Here is a 16345-nt window from a genome sequence, read left to right as displayed (position 1 = left end):
GTTCTCCACTCTTCAAATTTTATGCTAAGTTATAGACTTATCATGAAGCACCCATTATTGCCTCTTTTCTGAAATACCTTTATGGTCTTAATCACTGACTATTGAGTGAGAATTTCCACCATAGGTGAGGATGAATTTTTACCATAGATTTTAGTGATGGGAAGGTTTAGGAAATGATAGGTTTACAAAAACACAATATAAGAGCAACAACAAAAGTCAAACTCATAGAAACAGACAGGAGAAAGGTGGTTACCCAGGTCTGGGGTGGCAGAGATGGGAGCTGCTGGTCAGAGTACCAGCCTCCAGTCACAGATAATTAGGCTTTGAGAGGCCAGGGACAGCATGGAGACTGTAAGCAACACTATTGTTCTGTGCACTTGAGTTTCACTAAGACAGTAGATCTTCAGCATTCTTATCACAATAGAAAAAGATTTACCAGTCACCACGTGAAGTGCTGGATGTGTTAATAGCCTGACTGTTGTCATCATTTCATAAAGTATGCTTCTATCAAAGCATCATGTTGTACACTTACGATATGTGCAATCTAATTTTTCAAGTACACCTCAATAAAGCAAAGAAGCTCTTAAGTTTAATGGCCATGAACAGGGCTTAGAAGCCAGAGTAGCTTCTTTGAACTTCTTACTTTGATCAGCCCCCAAAATATAACCTTGAGTAAAAAAACAGATATTTGCCCAATTTTCTTCTTTGACCCATTTGCCTTTAGATCTAGTGAGACAGTTTAAGTAGAATAAACAATGATATCTATCACAGCGATGTCAAAAATGTTTTTGGCAAGGACCACACTGGGATCCTTGCATGGGCAGCAGGCAGCCTGACCACAGTGAAGTGTGGCCCGGGGGGTGGTAAGTAGGTCCGCAAAAGCATACTGCTCTTCAGGGAAGCTTGACTATAAAAACGATGGGGCGGGGCACTTACATATCCCCGCAATTACAGGAAAGACATTTAATTGGGTTTTTCCCTAGCTCTTTAATTGATCCTGCGACATAACTATGAATTTATAGAAGTCCAACAGAAAAACCACTGAAATGGGAGATGGAAAAGTGATGGAGAAATCCTTCAACAGGTGGCAGTTAGTAGAGTCTGGAGGGAATGAAGGAGAATTCAGCTTAGGCACGCAAACAAATGAGTTTTCAGAATAGAACAAAGGCTGTGAATAAATAGGAAAAAAAAATCAACAGTTTGTTAGGTAGAATCTGAAGGCATTTAAGCCTGAAAACTTACTTTGTTAGTGAAGCTGAAGGCAAGAGAATCTGCTAAGAAAGAGATTAAATTCTGCACATGGGGTCATTTACATAAAATGTTGATAATGACGCCACATCCTCTGCCACAGCTCCTATTAGAAAATCAGACTTGGCTTAAACCATCTGGATTTATAGCTCATTTGCTAGGGAGGGATATCACCTTTTCTTTTCTTTGTGGTTTGTCATTTAACTTTTATTTGTTTTTTTTTTATTTAAATTCAGTTAGTAAACATACATCATCATTAGTTTCAGATGTAGGGTTCAAAAATTCATCAGTTGTGTATAGCAGGGCATATCTCATGTCCTAGTATTTAACAAATCAAAGCGATAAAAAGGATAAATTATAACTGAACAATATGAAATTTTTATACTAGTGTTTAACCCAAGAATAGTCTAAGCAACTAATGAGTAATGTTTGGCAAGGAGTTCGTTTTGATCTATCAATCTAAGCTACCTAACACAAAGTAAGCAGTTTTGAATGTTTTTGAAATATCATTTACTATCTCGGTTATGACAGAATTATTCACTTCTGGCGGTTACCTGCAGCACCCATTAAAATGACCTGGTTCCATGCTGCCCATTAGACACAGTCCATGACGCACTTCATCCAATAGGCACAAAAATTATGAACATCAGATGTTCATTCGCAAAAGGCCAAGGATTGAGAAAACATTCAGAGCAATTTCCAGTAATCATTCCATTGTTACTGGAGTGAAACAATGATAAAGATATTGCTGAGCCTCACTTGGTAAATGACTATCCATCTGCTAAAATTTTCCCTACACCTTCTGATTTCAAGGAGTAAAAATACCGTGAAAGGTCTCCTGGTACTATGGAACAGAATTAATTCACCATTTGAAAAATAAAACTAATTAAAATGACATTTTATCCTTCTGTTGTCCATTACTCATCTCTTGTAACCACATTGAATAGATACTCTTTATGGAGTAAGGCTTATTAAATAATTCCAGGACATGTGGAATATCAAATTATATCCTCCCAAAGTTTTTCAGTAAGAAAGAGAAATTCTGTCTAAGAGGATTGATTTATCACTAAGACAGGTAAATTATTTTCTCAAGTAGAAGCATCCTACAGTGTTTTACTCAATCAGATTATTTTCCTTTCAAAATAATTAATATCAAATTAAAGGGATATGTTTCCTATGGTTCCAAATGCAATGGACTGTTAAAACATGCAGATGTGCCCCGGCTTTGAAATCACTCACAGGGCAGAGTAATGTAGCAACTGTGGCCACATTTGCAAAATCAGATGTGGAAAATCAGAAAACTGAAATAAATGCAAATCGTTTATCCAAAGTCTAATAAGAAAAGATGGGAGAACTGAGCAAGCATACTCAGAGACCGTTCCTTAAGCAGTCCCATGGCAGAGATAGCAAAGACAAGCCTACACTCCCTCCCTCCACAAGCAAGGCATTGAGCAGATTTGGAGCACATCTTGCAAGCACTTAGTCATGGTATATATGCACTGATACAACAGGCTAGAAATATACATACATAAACATGTCAGGATAAATATGAGATCAAGATTTTAGAGAGAATAAAACCTGACATGATTTGAGTTAATTATTTATCAGCCTTTGTGATTTATTCTTCAGTAATAGAAAAGTTTCTTAAAATGTGAGAAACGCAAATTACCTTGAAATTATTTTTTAAAAACTAGATATAATTTTGAGTTATAGAACATCAGTGTTTGAATGGTGAGCAAATTAGAAATTATTTTAAAGACTAGATAATGTAGAATGAAAACTAAAAATGTATATATGTAAGATGCTCAACAATAAAGTAAGTAGAAGAAAATTCTCAGGGTACAAAGTGTATAATTATACTGTATATCATATGTAATTAAATACATGCATAATTATATATAAATATAAAAAATAGCATCTTGAAATTTTATTTTGGGGGGAACCCAAACATTTAGATTTGAGATGTTATTCTTTTATGTAACTTCTCTAACGGATTTCTTTATATAAAAATAAGTATTATATACTAAGTGTATTGCTCACATCATAAAAATGCTCTACATGTCCAGTGAGATATCTGTAAAACTTCTAGGAAACACTAAAGCCCTATCCAACTATGTGCTGGAAACTAAAAATAGTGAGACTTTTTTTCTATAAATTTTGAAAATTTATCACAGAAATTCATCATTTTTTGATCCACTCAACTAAAATATACTGGATTTAGATTATTTCTATTTTGCACTTAAAATTCTAAAAAGTATCAATTGTTTTGCTTGGTAGTAAATGCAATGGATCCTTAGTAATAAAAACAATGGATCCTCATTATTCACAGATTCCACACTTGCGAATTTGTCCGTTTGCTGAATTCTTTTGTAATGCCAAAATTAATACTAGGGCTACACTTCCAGAATCATTCATGCACGTGCACAGGGTGGTGAAAATTCTGGCCATCCAGCGCACACGTTTGCAAGAGAGGTCCCACAAGACAATGCCATGCCTTCTTATTTCACCTTCATAGTGAAAATAAAGACTTCATCATGGATGGTCTACTTAGTGTCACATTTTTCACATTTTTGTCCTTTTGTTGGCTATTTGGTTGTTTAAAATGAGCCCCAAGCATGATGCTGAAGTGCTTCCTACCACTTCTAAGTACAAGAAGGCTATTGATGCACTTTATGGAGAAAAATCCGTGTGTGGTGAGGCTTTCTGCAGGCATGAGTTACAGGGTTATTGGCCACAAGGTCAATGTTTATGAATCAACAGCATATGTTTCTAAAGGTCTCTTTAAAGAGAAAGACATATAAAACAAGGTTCGTACAGATCTGTTGACAAATATGTTGTGACCAGAGGCCTTGCAGGAAGTGAATGCTGAACTTCCCCAGGAACATTCACTAACTCAGTGTTTGCGGTGACTTAACAGAACCTACCTCCTGCGAATAGCGAGAATCAAGTGCATGTGTAATATTTCTTGACTTTCCTCGCAAATTCTAAATAATCAGTTTGCAAGCTGTGCTTTTAAAGGGGAATGTAAGATATTGCATGGGAATCACGATTTTACTAGTCTGCTCTAGAGACTTCTGGCTCATATAAATTCTATCATTAGTAATATGACAGCAGATCAGAGGGGCTGGCAGTTCAGGTTATGACACCAAATCTGTCTCTGCCAATACTCTCTGGTCCTCAGCACATAGGCTGGCATCTCTGAGCATCTGTCCCTCACCTACACAAGGCAGAGAAAGCTAGCATATATGTAATGGGTTTCATAAAGACTAAGTAAATTAATCTCTATAAAGCATGTAGAAAGATATCAGACACATAGAAAAAGCTGTACAAAAGTCAATTATCAGTATCTCCTAGAGTTTGGAGATCATTTGGAAAGAGTACTGACAACATTCACAGTGCCTAAGCCTATTCCATAAACACAAACCATTTGTAATACAATTAAAATAGCAATGTTCTAACGCTGTGCATTCTATGATGGCAACACACACATGCACACACATCTCTACTTAACGAAAGCTAAAACACGTCATTATCTCTCAACTCACTGAAAATTGTTCTTATAGAAAATGATTTCCTGAGAAACTTGAAAAAGATGATTCAAATGCTTTTAACACAAATTCCAACCCTCTGGTCCTCAGACCAAAAAGTGGAAGTTATCTGTGATTCATGTCCTTTCTGCCAAGCCCTAAATCCAATTCTACGCCAAACACAGACAACTTGACCTTCAAAGTATCCAAATGCCAGTCACCTCCCACACCTCCACCACGTCTAACCTGAGGGGTGAAAACAGACTGCTACATGCTCCCTCATGCCGCCCCTCCCTCCTTTTGTCTGGTCTCAACAGAGCAGCCAGAGTGATCTTCTCAAACACAAGTCAGATCATGTCACTTCTCCACCCGAAACCCTCCAAAGGATCCCTGATTCACCTGGGGTGAAAAAAGATTCCCTAGGGTGGGATTAGCTCAGCACCACTGCCTGCCTCTCGTCGCTCTCCAGCTGCTCTGATCTCCTTGCTGTCCCACAAACACAAGACGTCTCCACAGAGCTTGCCCCTGCTCTTCCCTCTGCCCTGTTCCAGTTTTGACCACATTTTCATGTGGTTTATGATTCACGTGTCCCCTTCTACTTGTGGCCACCCCTTAATAGTCTCTACTCCTCTCTTCCTGTCCTTCTAATAGTTCTGTCTAGTTGACATACTGTATATTTCACTCATTTACATATTTGTTTTCTCCTGCTTCTCCCCAGCAGAATGTAAGCTCCAAGAGGCAGGGATTTTTGCTATTTCTGTTCACTCAGATTCTCTTAGTAGAGGAAAGAAGGCACTCAAGTACCTACCCAGTTTCTCATTCATCAATAATCTTTGGAAAATGGAAAGAATATTGGGCATGCAGCACTGAATCAAATACAATGATATTTAATTCTGGAAATAAGACAAGTATTTCTTTTGATATTGTTGACAGGAACACATTCCTATAGGAATTACAATTTTTATAACAATGTGTTTCATCTATATTTATTTAAAAGTAAGATATTCTGTGGATAGATGGCTGGACTGGCTATTACACATTGGCAAGGAGACTAGTCAGACTTGCTTATTCCACTAATCAAATGCCTCAGTGGTATCCTCACTTGGCTTGCTCCTGTTTGTTTTTGCCATATTCTATAATGTAAATGTCTTTTTGCACTGCATAGCACCTAGAACAGAGTGATTATTCAACAAATACTTGAATGAATGAATAAGTTGTAATTTCCTCAAAGGCAGGAATTATGTCAAAAATAGTAATAAAAAATAGTAATCAATAAATATAAATTAAATGATTAGTAAATGAAGGTAATTACAGAACATAACTATCAGAAATACAACTTTGTACATGATGTGAGAAAAGAGGCACTGCAGAATCATGAACATGCTAATTTGAAAACTAAAGATTTAACTCCATGATCATTCAAATAAAACCAGTTTCTATTTCTCAACCCCGTCTGGCAAAGAAAAGCCCCATCACCAGACGCTGAAATGCGCATGTTTTTAAAAATAATTTCTCAAAATCTTTGTTAGAGATAAACCCTCTGGAAAAAAAAATCCCAAATCTCAGTTCCAAAATAATTAAGATATGTTGTGAGGATCAATGTCAAGGTCTAAGCTATAATCAAAAGCAATAGCATCAAATAGCTCTAGTGTTTTCATTTTCTTTTTTTTTTAAGCTTTTATTTATTTATTCATGAGAGACACACAGAGACGCAGAGACACAGGCAGAGGGGGAGCCCAATGCAGGACTCGACTCCAGGACCCCAGGATCATGACCTGAGCCAAAGGCACACACTCAACCACTGAGCCACCCAGGTGCCCCATGTTTTCACTTTCTTGTAAAGAAATGTTGTAGACAGGGACTTACTAGATGTAAGCAAGAGAATAAGATTCAAAAGATGCCATATCTCATTACTGTATGCCTAACTGGCTCAAAATTAAGAGAATGGATTGAAAGAAATAACACTTATGAAACCATTTTAGTTAGGACTCACATGCAAAGTATTAAGGCATATAATTTCCCAGAAAAAAAGTCAGAGGAGTAGAGCTTCATATGACATCCACACAATCTGTTTGATGAACTCTGACCCACAACATTAGTATCTAATTATCTTGTAACTCCAATAAAATTAAGGATGATATATATATATAATCAACCAAAGTATTACATACTGGGAAATATTAATAAAGTATAAAGCATTTTATACACCATCAAACATTCAGATGGTAATAAACTGAGTTGCTTTACTTACTAATACAAGCAGCAGGACAATATCAGGGTTGTCACAAGCACAGGCAATGTGCATTGGTGTCCAAAAGTCTTCATCCTGGTGGTTGACATTGACTCCTCTGTCAATCAGGATCTCTGCGATGAAGGCATTATCATACCGAGCACACTGAAAGAAAGGGGGAAATAAAAGAAAATATTTTGAACTATGATAAGGTTTACTGCAAATGTCCATGGATAAAAACTTCAATGCCAATTTAGAGGCTGAGAAATGAGGCTAAATGGGGCTAAATGTTCTCCAACTAACCTATAAGTAAGGAACATATAGAGGATGGATGACTCAAGGGAAGTGGTGTCCACAGACAGTGGAAATAAAACTAAGGACAGAGATTAAGAACAGGGAAAAATTTCACTATTTGGGTCTTCCTCATTTGTAGACAGGATTACTAGAAAATCTTCAATCATTCACCACAATTATCTCTCTGAAATACAGATTTGATCACATGATACTTCTGCTTTATAACAGACATAATTTGTCATTGAATTTTGTCAAAGAATAAACTTTTATCTCTTTATTGCATCCAAGTTAGAGAAGAGCCTTCATGGTCCCACCAAACTCATCTCCCATCCTATAAATGCTACCTTCAGCCTGGTTGCAAAAGACAACTAAAAACTCCACAGTGCTAGCTTGTAACAGTTACCTACTGTAATTCAAAAATCTTCTAACATAAATTTGAATCATTATATTTTATAGAAATTTCATGGTCTACTAAATCAAACTCTCCAGGAAATTGTTTTACTTTTATTTTTTGATTTACTATTTCTAGGTAAAACTCATACAAATACTATAACTCAGAGGTGATTCCGAGGGTGCATGATCTCTGTAGTCATGCTTAAATGGATCCTGCATGTGGTTGAATGCTCTACTGTCACCATAATGAATTTTTAATAATTATTGAAGAATCCCACATATTCATTTTGCCCTGGATCTTATTAATTATCCAGTCCCAGTGTAAGTCTAATTTTTAAATATTTATATCTATAGGCATACATTAGTGTCAAATACATATTTGCCAAACTAGTTTTTTTAAAGGATCTAAGCTAAATAAGCTAAATATTTATTAGTAAAATTTCTGGGTTGAAACATATATGCTTTTTATAGGATTTAGATGCATAAAATAAGTTCCCTTCCCCTAATCAATGCGGTACTGTGCAGGGGCCCAGAGGGGGATATGAGCCATGAGCTAAATGTTGCTTTATTCCCACCTAGAAACATTAAACTCAAAATCAAACTGCTTCCAAATAACTTCAATGCCCCCCACACAGAGCTCAAGATTATTTACAGAAATATAAAAATATTCAGGGGCAGCTGGGTGGTTCAGTCAGTTAAGCATCTGACTTTGGCTCAGGTCATGATCTCAGGGTCCTAGGGTCCAGCCCCTCATCAGGTTCCCTGCTCAACGGGGAGCCTCCTTCTCCCTCTCCCTCTGTGTTCTCTCTCCCTGTCTCAAGTAAATAAATAAAATTGTCAAGAAAAAAGTCTAAAAATATTCAATACCCAACAAGGCAAAATCCACTACATTTGGCATCCAAGAAAAAATGACCAGATATAGAAGAAACCAAACAAATAGGACCCACAAGGAGGAGAAAGAGTGATCAATGGGAACCAAACTAGAAGTGACACACCTGTTAGAATGAGGTGTTAGAATCTGTGTGTTAAAACTGTTATGATAACCACATTCCACATGTTCAAAAAACTGGGAAACTGTTGAACATGGTAAGCAGAGACATGGAAGACAGCCAAAAGACTTAAATTTAATGCCTGGAGATGAGAACTACCATGGCTGAGATAAAAAACGTACCAACGGATGGGATCAACAATGGACTGGATGTCACAGAAGACAAGACTGGTGAACCTGAAGACAGTAATGTGGATTACACAGAGTGAGACAGAGCACAAAATGAGTTTAAGTGACCAGAGCATTGATGAGCCATGGGCAATCTCCAGATGATAACCCAACAGACTGATAGCACTGGAAATGGGGACTACATGGATTGATTTATATTTTTCTTATTCTTTAATTTGCACTAAAATTAGTAACTAGAAGAGAGTCCAATTTTTAAAATTAGGGACAAGATTTGAACTGATAGGGACACCTGGGTGGCTCAGCAGTTGAGGGTCTGCTTGTGGCTCAGGGCATGATCCAGGGGTCCTGGGATTGAGTCCCACATTGGGTTCCCTGTGAGGAGCCTGCTTCTCCCTCTGCCCGTATCTCTGCTTCTCTCTGTGTGTCTCTCATGAATAAATAAATAAAATCTTAAAAAAGTATATTTGAACTGACATTTCACAAAAAAAAAAAGAAAAAAAACAGACCTATGAGTTGTGGTTCACAATCACAATACAGTCATGAAAGAACATTCTATCTTCCTCCAGTACCTGGCAGTCTCAAGCACGTACAGTCAGTGCAGGGCAAAATCACCGTGCAGGTTCCACATGAAGGAAGATATACACAGGCCTCAGGTTTGGGATACACGAAGCACCAGGGCAATGGCACACATGAACTCTGAGGGATTAGTTTCAGTTTTGAACTAAGATCTTTGCATATGTGATGTACTGCATCATGTGTAACAGTAATGAGGACACTATGACCCATGGCCCCATCCACAGCAGCTGCAGGTTTGGGTAAAATGACTAATAAAATGAGGATCAGAGTATAAAGGATCAATAAATAGGTTTTAGAATTGGGGCCTGGATCCAATTTCTTTCAGGTAATTCACGTGCAGGCAATTCCTATTCTGCTCTCTTTATCTTTTTGATAACTCACTGCAAAATCAACAGTGATGTGACCTGTCAAGATACCCTCAACCTGCACCTCAGGAATCCACATTTACAATTCAAAGATATCTACAGTTTGGCTTTTTGGTGTCTTTTACCAAAAGAGTTAATTAGATACAGTGCGGAAAATGATATGAGCTTTTCTCAAGTAATGTAATTTTGAGATTCACATTTCAGAGGATCATGAATAATAATTTGACAGCAATAAATACCTTCTAATCACACTTGTCTGAAAAGATTATGATGGTTGAACATTCCTGTTACAATGTTCTTACAACATTATTGTTAGATAGTAAACCTCATTCTCACTAGAAAGAATTTTCTTCCAGCTAGCAAATCTTCCTCCTGATTCAGATTGTTCTTCATCATTTCAACCAACTTCTGGCAACAGTTCAGAGCACCAAGAAGGTGGTTGAACCACCACTAAGTCCCCTTCAGAAAGCTCTGACTCTACCAGTTGTCACCCCTGGCCTCCTGGGGCCAAGGCTCCCGGCTCCCCCCATTGCCTTCCTCTGCCTCTATGGTCCAGTCAGGACAAGCTACATAATCTGTGGGGCCCAGTGCAAAATGAAAAAGTGGAGCCTCTTATTCAAAAATGACAAAGAGGGGCCTTGGGTAGCTCAGCGGTTGAGCATCTGCCTTCAGCTCAGGGCATGATCCTAGCGTCTTGGGATCGAGTCCTGCATCAGGTTCCCGCCATGGGGAAGCCTCCTACTCCCTCTACCTATGTCTCTGCCTCTCTCTCTCTCTGTGTCTCTCACGAATAAATAAATAAAATATTTTTTTAAAAATGACTAGGGGGACGCCTGGGTGGCTCAGCGTTTGAGTGTCTGCCTTTGGCTTGGGTCATGGTCCTGTGGTTCTGGGATCGAGTCCCACATCAGGCTCCCTGCAGGGAGCCTGCTTCTCCCTCTGCCTGTTTCTCTGCCTCTCTCTTTGTCTTTCATAAATAAATAAATTAAATATTTTTTAAAAAATTAAAAAATATAAAAATTTTTTTAAATGATTAAGAATGTTGGGATATCTGGCTCAGTTGGTTAAGCATCCGACTCCTGATTTTAGCTCAAGCCATGATCTTAGGGTCATGAGATCAATCCCCATGTCAGGCTCTGTGCTGAGTGCACAGTATGCTTAAGATTCTCCCTCTGTCCTTCCTCTATGGTCTCTCTCTCTCTCTCTGATAAATAAATACATCTTTTTTAAAAATGACTAAGAATTTTAAGATGGTGACAGCAGAGCATGAAACCAAGCATGGGCTCTGCAGAGCACAGAGCCAGAGTGACCATGTGGACCACGTGCCCTTGAAGCCCACCATGAATTGTTGAGCCTCTTAATCAACCTGACCCGCTCCCAGGGCCTTCAAGTCCACACACTGCATTTCCTTCTAGTGAACCTCTGGAACCTAGTCCATTTCGAAGAAATTCTCCTCACCTAGAAATGTTCACAGAACCTAAATCTATCTCTCTGGAAACACAGGCTCTCCTGCAGCCTTCTCCATGCTAGACACAATTCTTCTCCCATTGGGCCCTGAAAAAGCTTGGCCATTTTCTGAAATTATTATTATTTTTTTAAAGTAAGCTTTACAGTCAATGTAGGACTTGAACTCATGACTGCAAGATCAAGTGTCCCATGCTCTATCAACTGAGCCAGCCAGGCTCCTCTGAGCTTACTGTTTCTTTTAGAGTCACCACCCACTCAACTTACTCTGCTTCTTTCTAAGAATCATGCTATCCTTGCATACTACCCTTCTTCTCCCGAAAGGGTCACTCTCCTCTTTTATCAAAGTTAGAGACTACAATCACAGTCATCCCCACAGTCCAAGTGTATCAGCAACAGTGGTTACTCACTTTCTCTGAAAGTGTAAAGTGTCTTCCCTCCAGGACTCCAGAAACCTCCACTACATTTTACTTTAATTACCGCTCCCCTCAGGCTTGCTGCCACCAAGACACCTAAAGTACTAAATCCCAATATCCCAGTCCATTATCAAAACATTGCATTCTGCCTCCTAAAGCATGCTTAGAGAGCAACACCACAGATAGCGCCTTCCTCCAAGATTGTTTATTGAGTTGCCAAGGATTAGTGACAAGGACACTCTTCGCACTAACTCGGCCATCCACACCTTCTCAGGGAGTGCAGTCTTTCACTGGAATTGTTTCTAAACAAAGGTAACGTGCCTCATCTGTGAGATTTCTGTTCATGTCCTTTGCCCATTTCATGATTGGATTGTTTGTTTCTTTGGTGGTGAGTTTAATAAGTTCTTTATAGATCTTGGATACTAGCCCTTTATCTGATACGTCATTTGCAAATATCTTCTCCCATTCTGTAGGTTGTCTTTTCGTTTTGTTGACTGTATCCTTTGCTGTGCAAAAGCTTCTTATCTTGATGAAGTCCCAATAGTTCATTTTTGCTTTTGTTTCTTTTGCTTTCGTGGATGTATCTTGCAAGAAGTTACTGTGGCCAAGTTCAAAAAGGGTGTTGCCTGTGTTCTCCTCTAGGATTTTGATGGAATCTTGTCTCACATTTAGATCTTTCATCCATTTTGAGTTTATCTTTGTGTATGGTGCAAGAGAGTGGTCTAGTTTCATTCTTCTGCATGTGGATGTCCAATTTTCCCAGCACTATTTATTGAAGAGACTTTCTTCCAGTCGATAGTCTTTCCTCCTTTATTGAATATTAGTTGACCATAAAGTTCAGGATCCACTTCTGGATTCTCTATTCTGTTCCATTGATCTATCTGTCTGTTTTTGTGCCAGTACCACACTGTCTTGATGACCACAGCTTTGTAGTACAACCTGAAATCTGGCATTGTGATGCCCCCAGATATGGTTTTCTTTTTTAAATTTCCCCTGGCTATTCGGGGTCTTTTCTGATTCCACACAAATTTTAAAATAATTTGTTCCGACTCTCTGAAGAAAGTCCATGGTATTTTGATAGGGATTGCATTAAACATGTAAATTGCCCTGGGTAGCATTGACATTTTCACAATAATAGTGAAAGGGAATAGAAGGGAAGGGAAAAGAAATGGGTAGGAAATCTCAGAAAAGGAGACAGAACATGAAGACTCCCAACTCTGGGAAACGAACTAGGGGTGGTGGAAGGGGAGGAGGGCGGTGGGTCGGGGTGAATGGGTGATGGGCACTGAGGGGAGCACTTGACAGGATGAGCACTGGGTGTTATTCTGTATGTTGGCAAATTTAACACCAATAAAAAATAAATTTATTATTTAAAAAACATTCTTGAAAAAAACAAACAAAAAACAAAAACAAAGGTAATGTGCCTCAGTGCACAAACCCAATACAGTATGTGTTACTGATTCAGCTGAAAAGACCCTAAAAACCATAGAAACCAAATAACAAATAGACAATCTTAAATTTAAAATGTTCTGTCTTTTCCCTACATCTTGTCATAAAGGATATTTTATGTATTTTAGTTCCTTTTTTCTTAGATTTTTATTTATTTATTTGAGAGAGAAAGATAGCAAAAGAGAGCAAGAGTAGGGGGAGGGGCAGAGGGAGGCGCAGACTCCCCACTGAGCAGGGAGCCCAATGCAGGGCTCAATCCCAGTCCCTGGGATCATGACCTGAGCCAAAGGCAGACACTTAACCTACTCAGTCACCCAGGTGCCCCTGTATTTTAGTTCTGGTTGTCTAACGAGCATGTCCTGAATAATTTTGAAATTTATCACTCAGAAAACTAAAAGCTTTATATGAACACTGAATTCACACAGTAAATTCCCTGGTTCATACATGAACTTTATCTTGTGCAAGTTTTTGGTTTTCTTTTTGAAACATGGGTCAGACCTCTTCACATTAGTTTTCCCAATGTCTATACATTTTCAGGGCACACTTCCCTTTTTATTCCTCTATGTTGATTTCAAAACCACTAGGGTAGAAGAGACTAGCAAAGTGTTACCAGGACATCTAATTTGATCTAGATATCAGTTATTGGGTGGATACCAGATGCTAAGCACAGTTCTACTATTAAGCAAACAGAAATTATCTCTGAACTCTCTGGAAGCTGTGGGGGAAGGGGAAGCAATATGCCTTATACAATCAATTTGTATTAATCATTGTCCATTTTTCTTGACCTGTATTTATGGGTTCTCAGTAGTTCAAAAACTTTTTTACAACCAGAAACAGAGAAGATAAGACACACACACACACACACACACACACAGATCTGTTATCAGTAGGAACATGAATTTGAATTTGTTTCAATTTTTAAAATTTTTGAAATCTCTCTAGAACTTCCATATGGCCCCTTGTACTGAACATCAATCCCACTGGCCACTCCTTTCAGCCAGTGCCTAGATCTGTACAAAATCACTTCTACTTCTCTCCCTCATCTCACACTGAAGGCTCATACTCATTATAAAGTCATCTTGAACATACTTCTCATTTTCGCTTTTCATGTACAGATGGTCTCAGACTTACAATGGCTCAACTTATGAGTTTTTGACGTTACGAAGGTGTGAAAGCATTCTGAATTTGGATCATGTCCGGGGCTGGCGACATGCAGTTCAAGCCCCTTTCACGATGCTGGGCAGCAGCCGCAGCTCCCAGGCAGCCATGTCGTCGTGAGCGAAGACAACTCATACACTGACAATCATTCTGCATCCATGCAACCCTTCTGTGGTGTCACTTTCAGTAGAGAATTCAATAAAATTACATGAGATATTCAACGCTTGATTAGAAAATTGGGTTTGTGCGCAATGATTTTGCCCAACTGTAGGCTAATGTCAGTATTCTGAGCACATTTAAGGTAGGCTAGGCTATGCTACAGTGTGCAGTAGCAAATGCATTTTTAATTCAACTTACGTGGCTCATCCAGACATAATCCCATTATAAATCAGAGAAGATGGCGTTTCTTCTCGCTGGCAAATCACTGTACTACAGATTACCTTGCCATACCGATTACCTCTCCGGAGTACCTCACCAGAACCCTCTGAGCTGGATCATAGTTACTGTTTTCCACCTGCATTCCAAACATACATATCTGCCAGCCGATTCAACCAAAACCTAATTATAAAACAGGTTATTAGTAAAGAGATTCAGATGTACCACTGATGCACATCCAGGAATTTTAAAATCCTAATAAAACTTTTACCCTAAAAAAAAAATCTTTTATCCTTTTAAGTGAATATAGGCTCTGCTTCTTCAGCTACAACATTGGTTTGCCTCACTTTGAATCACCAAGATTTTAATAGGCAACAGTCTATTCCAGGCCCAGTGCTTGGCAATGTACGTGTAATGTTCAATGACATAGTAACTGCTCTGGGGAAACTGACAATCCAGTTGAATGAAATTGGGGGTGTTCAGAACATTCTAGATTCACAGTGGAGAGTACCCAATAGCCTGAAGAGAATTGGACACTACAGTATGGGACACTCTCAGCACAAGTCTTGAAGGATTTGGTGGGGGACATAGGGGCTGAGACATTCATAATCCATTAACTATACATTGAAGATCTACCACGTACCCAAGACTGTGCCAAGCCAGAGAGTTGGTAATATGGTCTATATATTGTTCCCAGTTAATAGCCAAATTCAAGAAGGCAATGCAGTCAAAAGAGAAGCGATCTCTGAGGAGCACCCCAAAGTGGGAAACAGCATGAACAATCTGGAGGAGGAATGAAAATAGCTCTTTGGGGAATTATTTGTCATTTGGCATGGAAAGCCTTTCTGACAGGGTGAATTTCAGGCTGCAACCTCAGGGAAAACCTTTCTGGGTGCAACTTCCAGATTCCCATAGGAAAGGCTCTGTACCAGTGCTCTAAATGCTGGTTGACTAGGATTTTTCTCAGAAGGGCTCCCAGTTCAAAGACATCTGTAAAAAAATTTTCGCCTTTCTGCCTTTACCCTGTCGTGAAGGATTCTGATTTCAATAGTGTTCTACTGTCGCAGAGATAAAACACAAAACACAAATCTCACTGGTACCTTTGCTAGGGAATTTTTTAGAATTTGCTGCTGAATGACTAGTCTTGTGTTATATATTTACTCAAAAGTTGAAAATTCACTCCCCTCAGTTCCTCGTGGCATTCTGAGAAATGCCAGACTTTACACTTTTGTTGCCTTCTCACCCCCCAGGTCATGAGCACAGGCAATCCAAATAAAAATATAACCATCATGTAGAACAAGGTTATTACTTTCATTCCAGATTCAGATGGGTACTGTATTCATGACCAAAATTCTGGATTTGGGCCTTCCAATTATGGATGCATGAGTTCCAAAGACCAAAGAGATGTTGGATTTTAAAAAGTAAAGTCCAGCCAGAAATTTGAGCCCTAATCACATCCTTGGAAAAATCTAAAGGAGTCACTATTTCCAATCCATGGAAACTCTGCTTCTGGTTTTCCTACACTTTCCAGCATCATCCTCAGACATAACAATGGTTGGGATCTCCTACTCATTGACATTATCCTTTTGTGTCCATCTTGTTCCTTCAATTATCTCTCTGCTTCCTGTTGCACCATCCTGTATGGATGTCCCCCATTCCTCATCACCCAAGAA

General features: G+C 38.7%; 1 protein-coding gene across 1 annotated transcript in view; it reads right to left on the bottom strand.

The window, feature by feature from the left end:
* The window catches only part of MYO16 (myosin XVI), a 444013-nt gene that overhangs the window by 378403 nt on the left and 49265 nt on the right, over positions 1 to 16345 (bottom strand). Inside the window, exon 3 of the mRNA XM_055335623.1 lies at positions 7027 to 7170. Coding sequence (XP_055191598.1) covers positions 7027 to 7170 — 144 coding nt within the window. The remainder of the gene's footprint in view (positions 1 to 7026; positions 7171 to 16345) is intronic.

This window comes from Nyctereutes procyonoides, unplaced genomic scaffold (assembly GCF_905146905.1).
Source record: "Nyctereutes procyonoides isolate TBG_1078 unplaced genomic scaffold, NYPRO_anot_genome, whole genome shotgun sequence".
NCBI lineage: Eukaryota > Metazoa > Chordata > Mammalia > Carnivora > Canidae > Nyctereutes > Nyctereutes procyonoides.
This window is presented reverse-complemented; position numbering and strand designations above follow the sequence as displayed.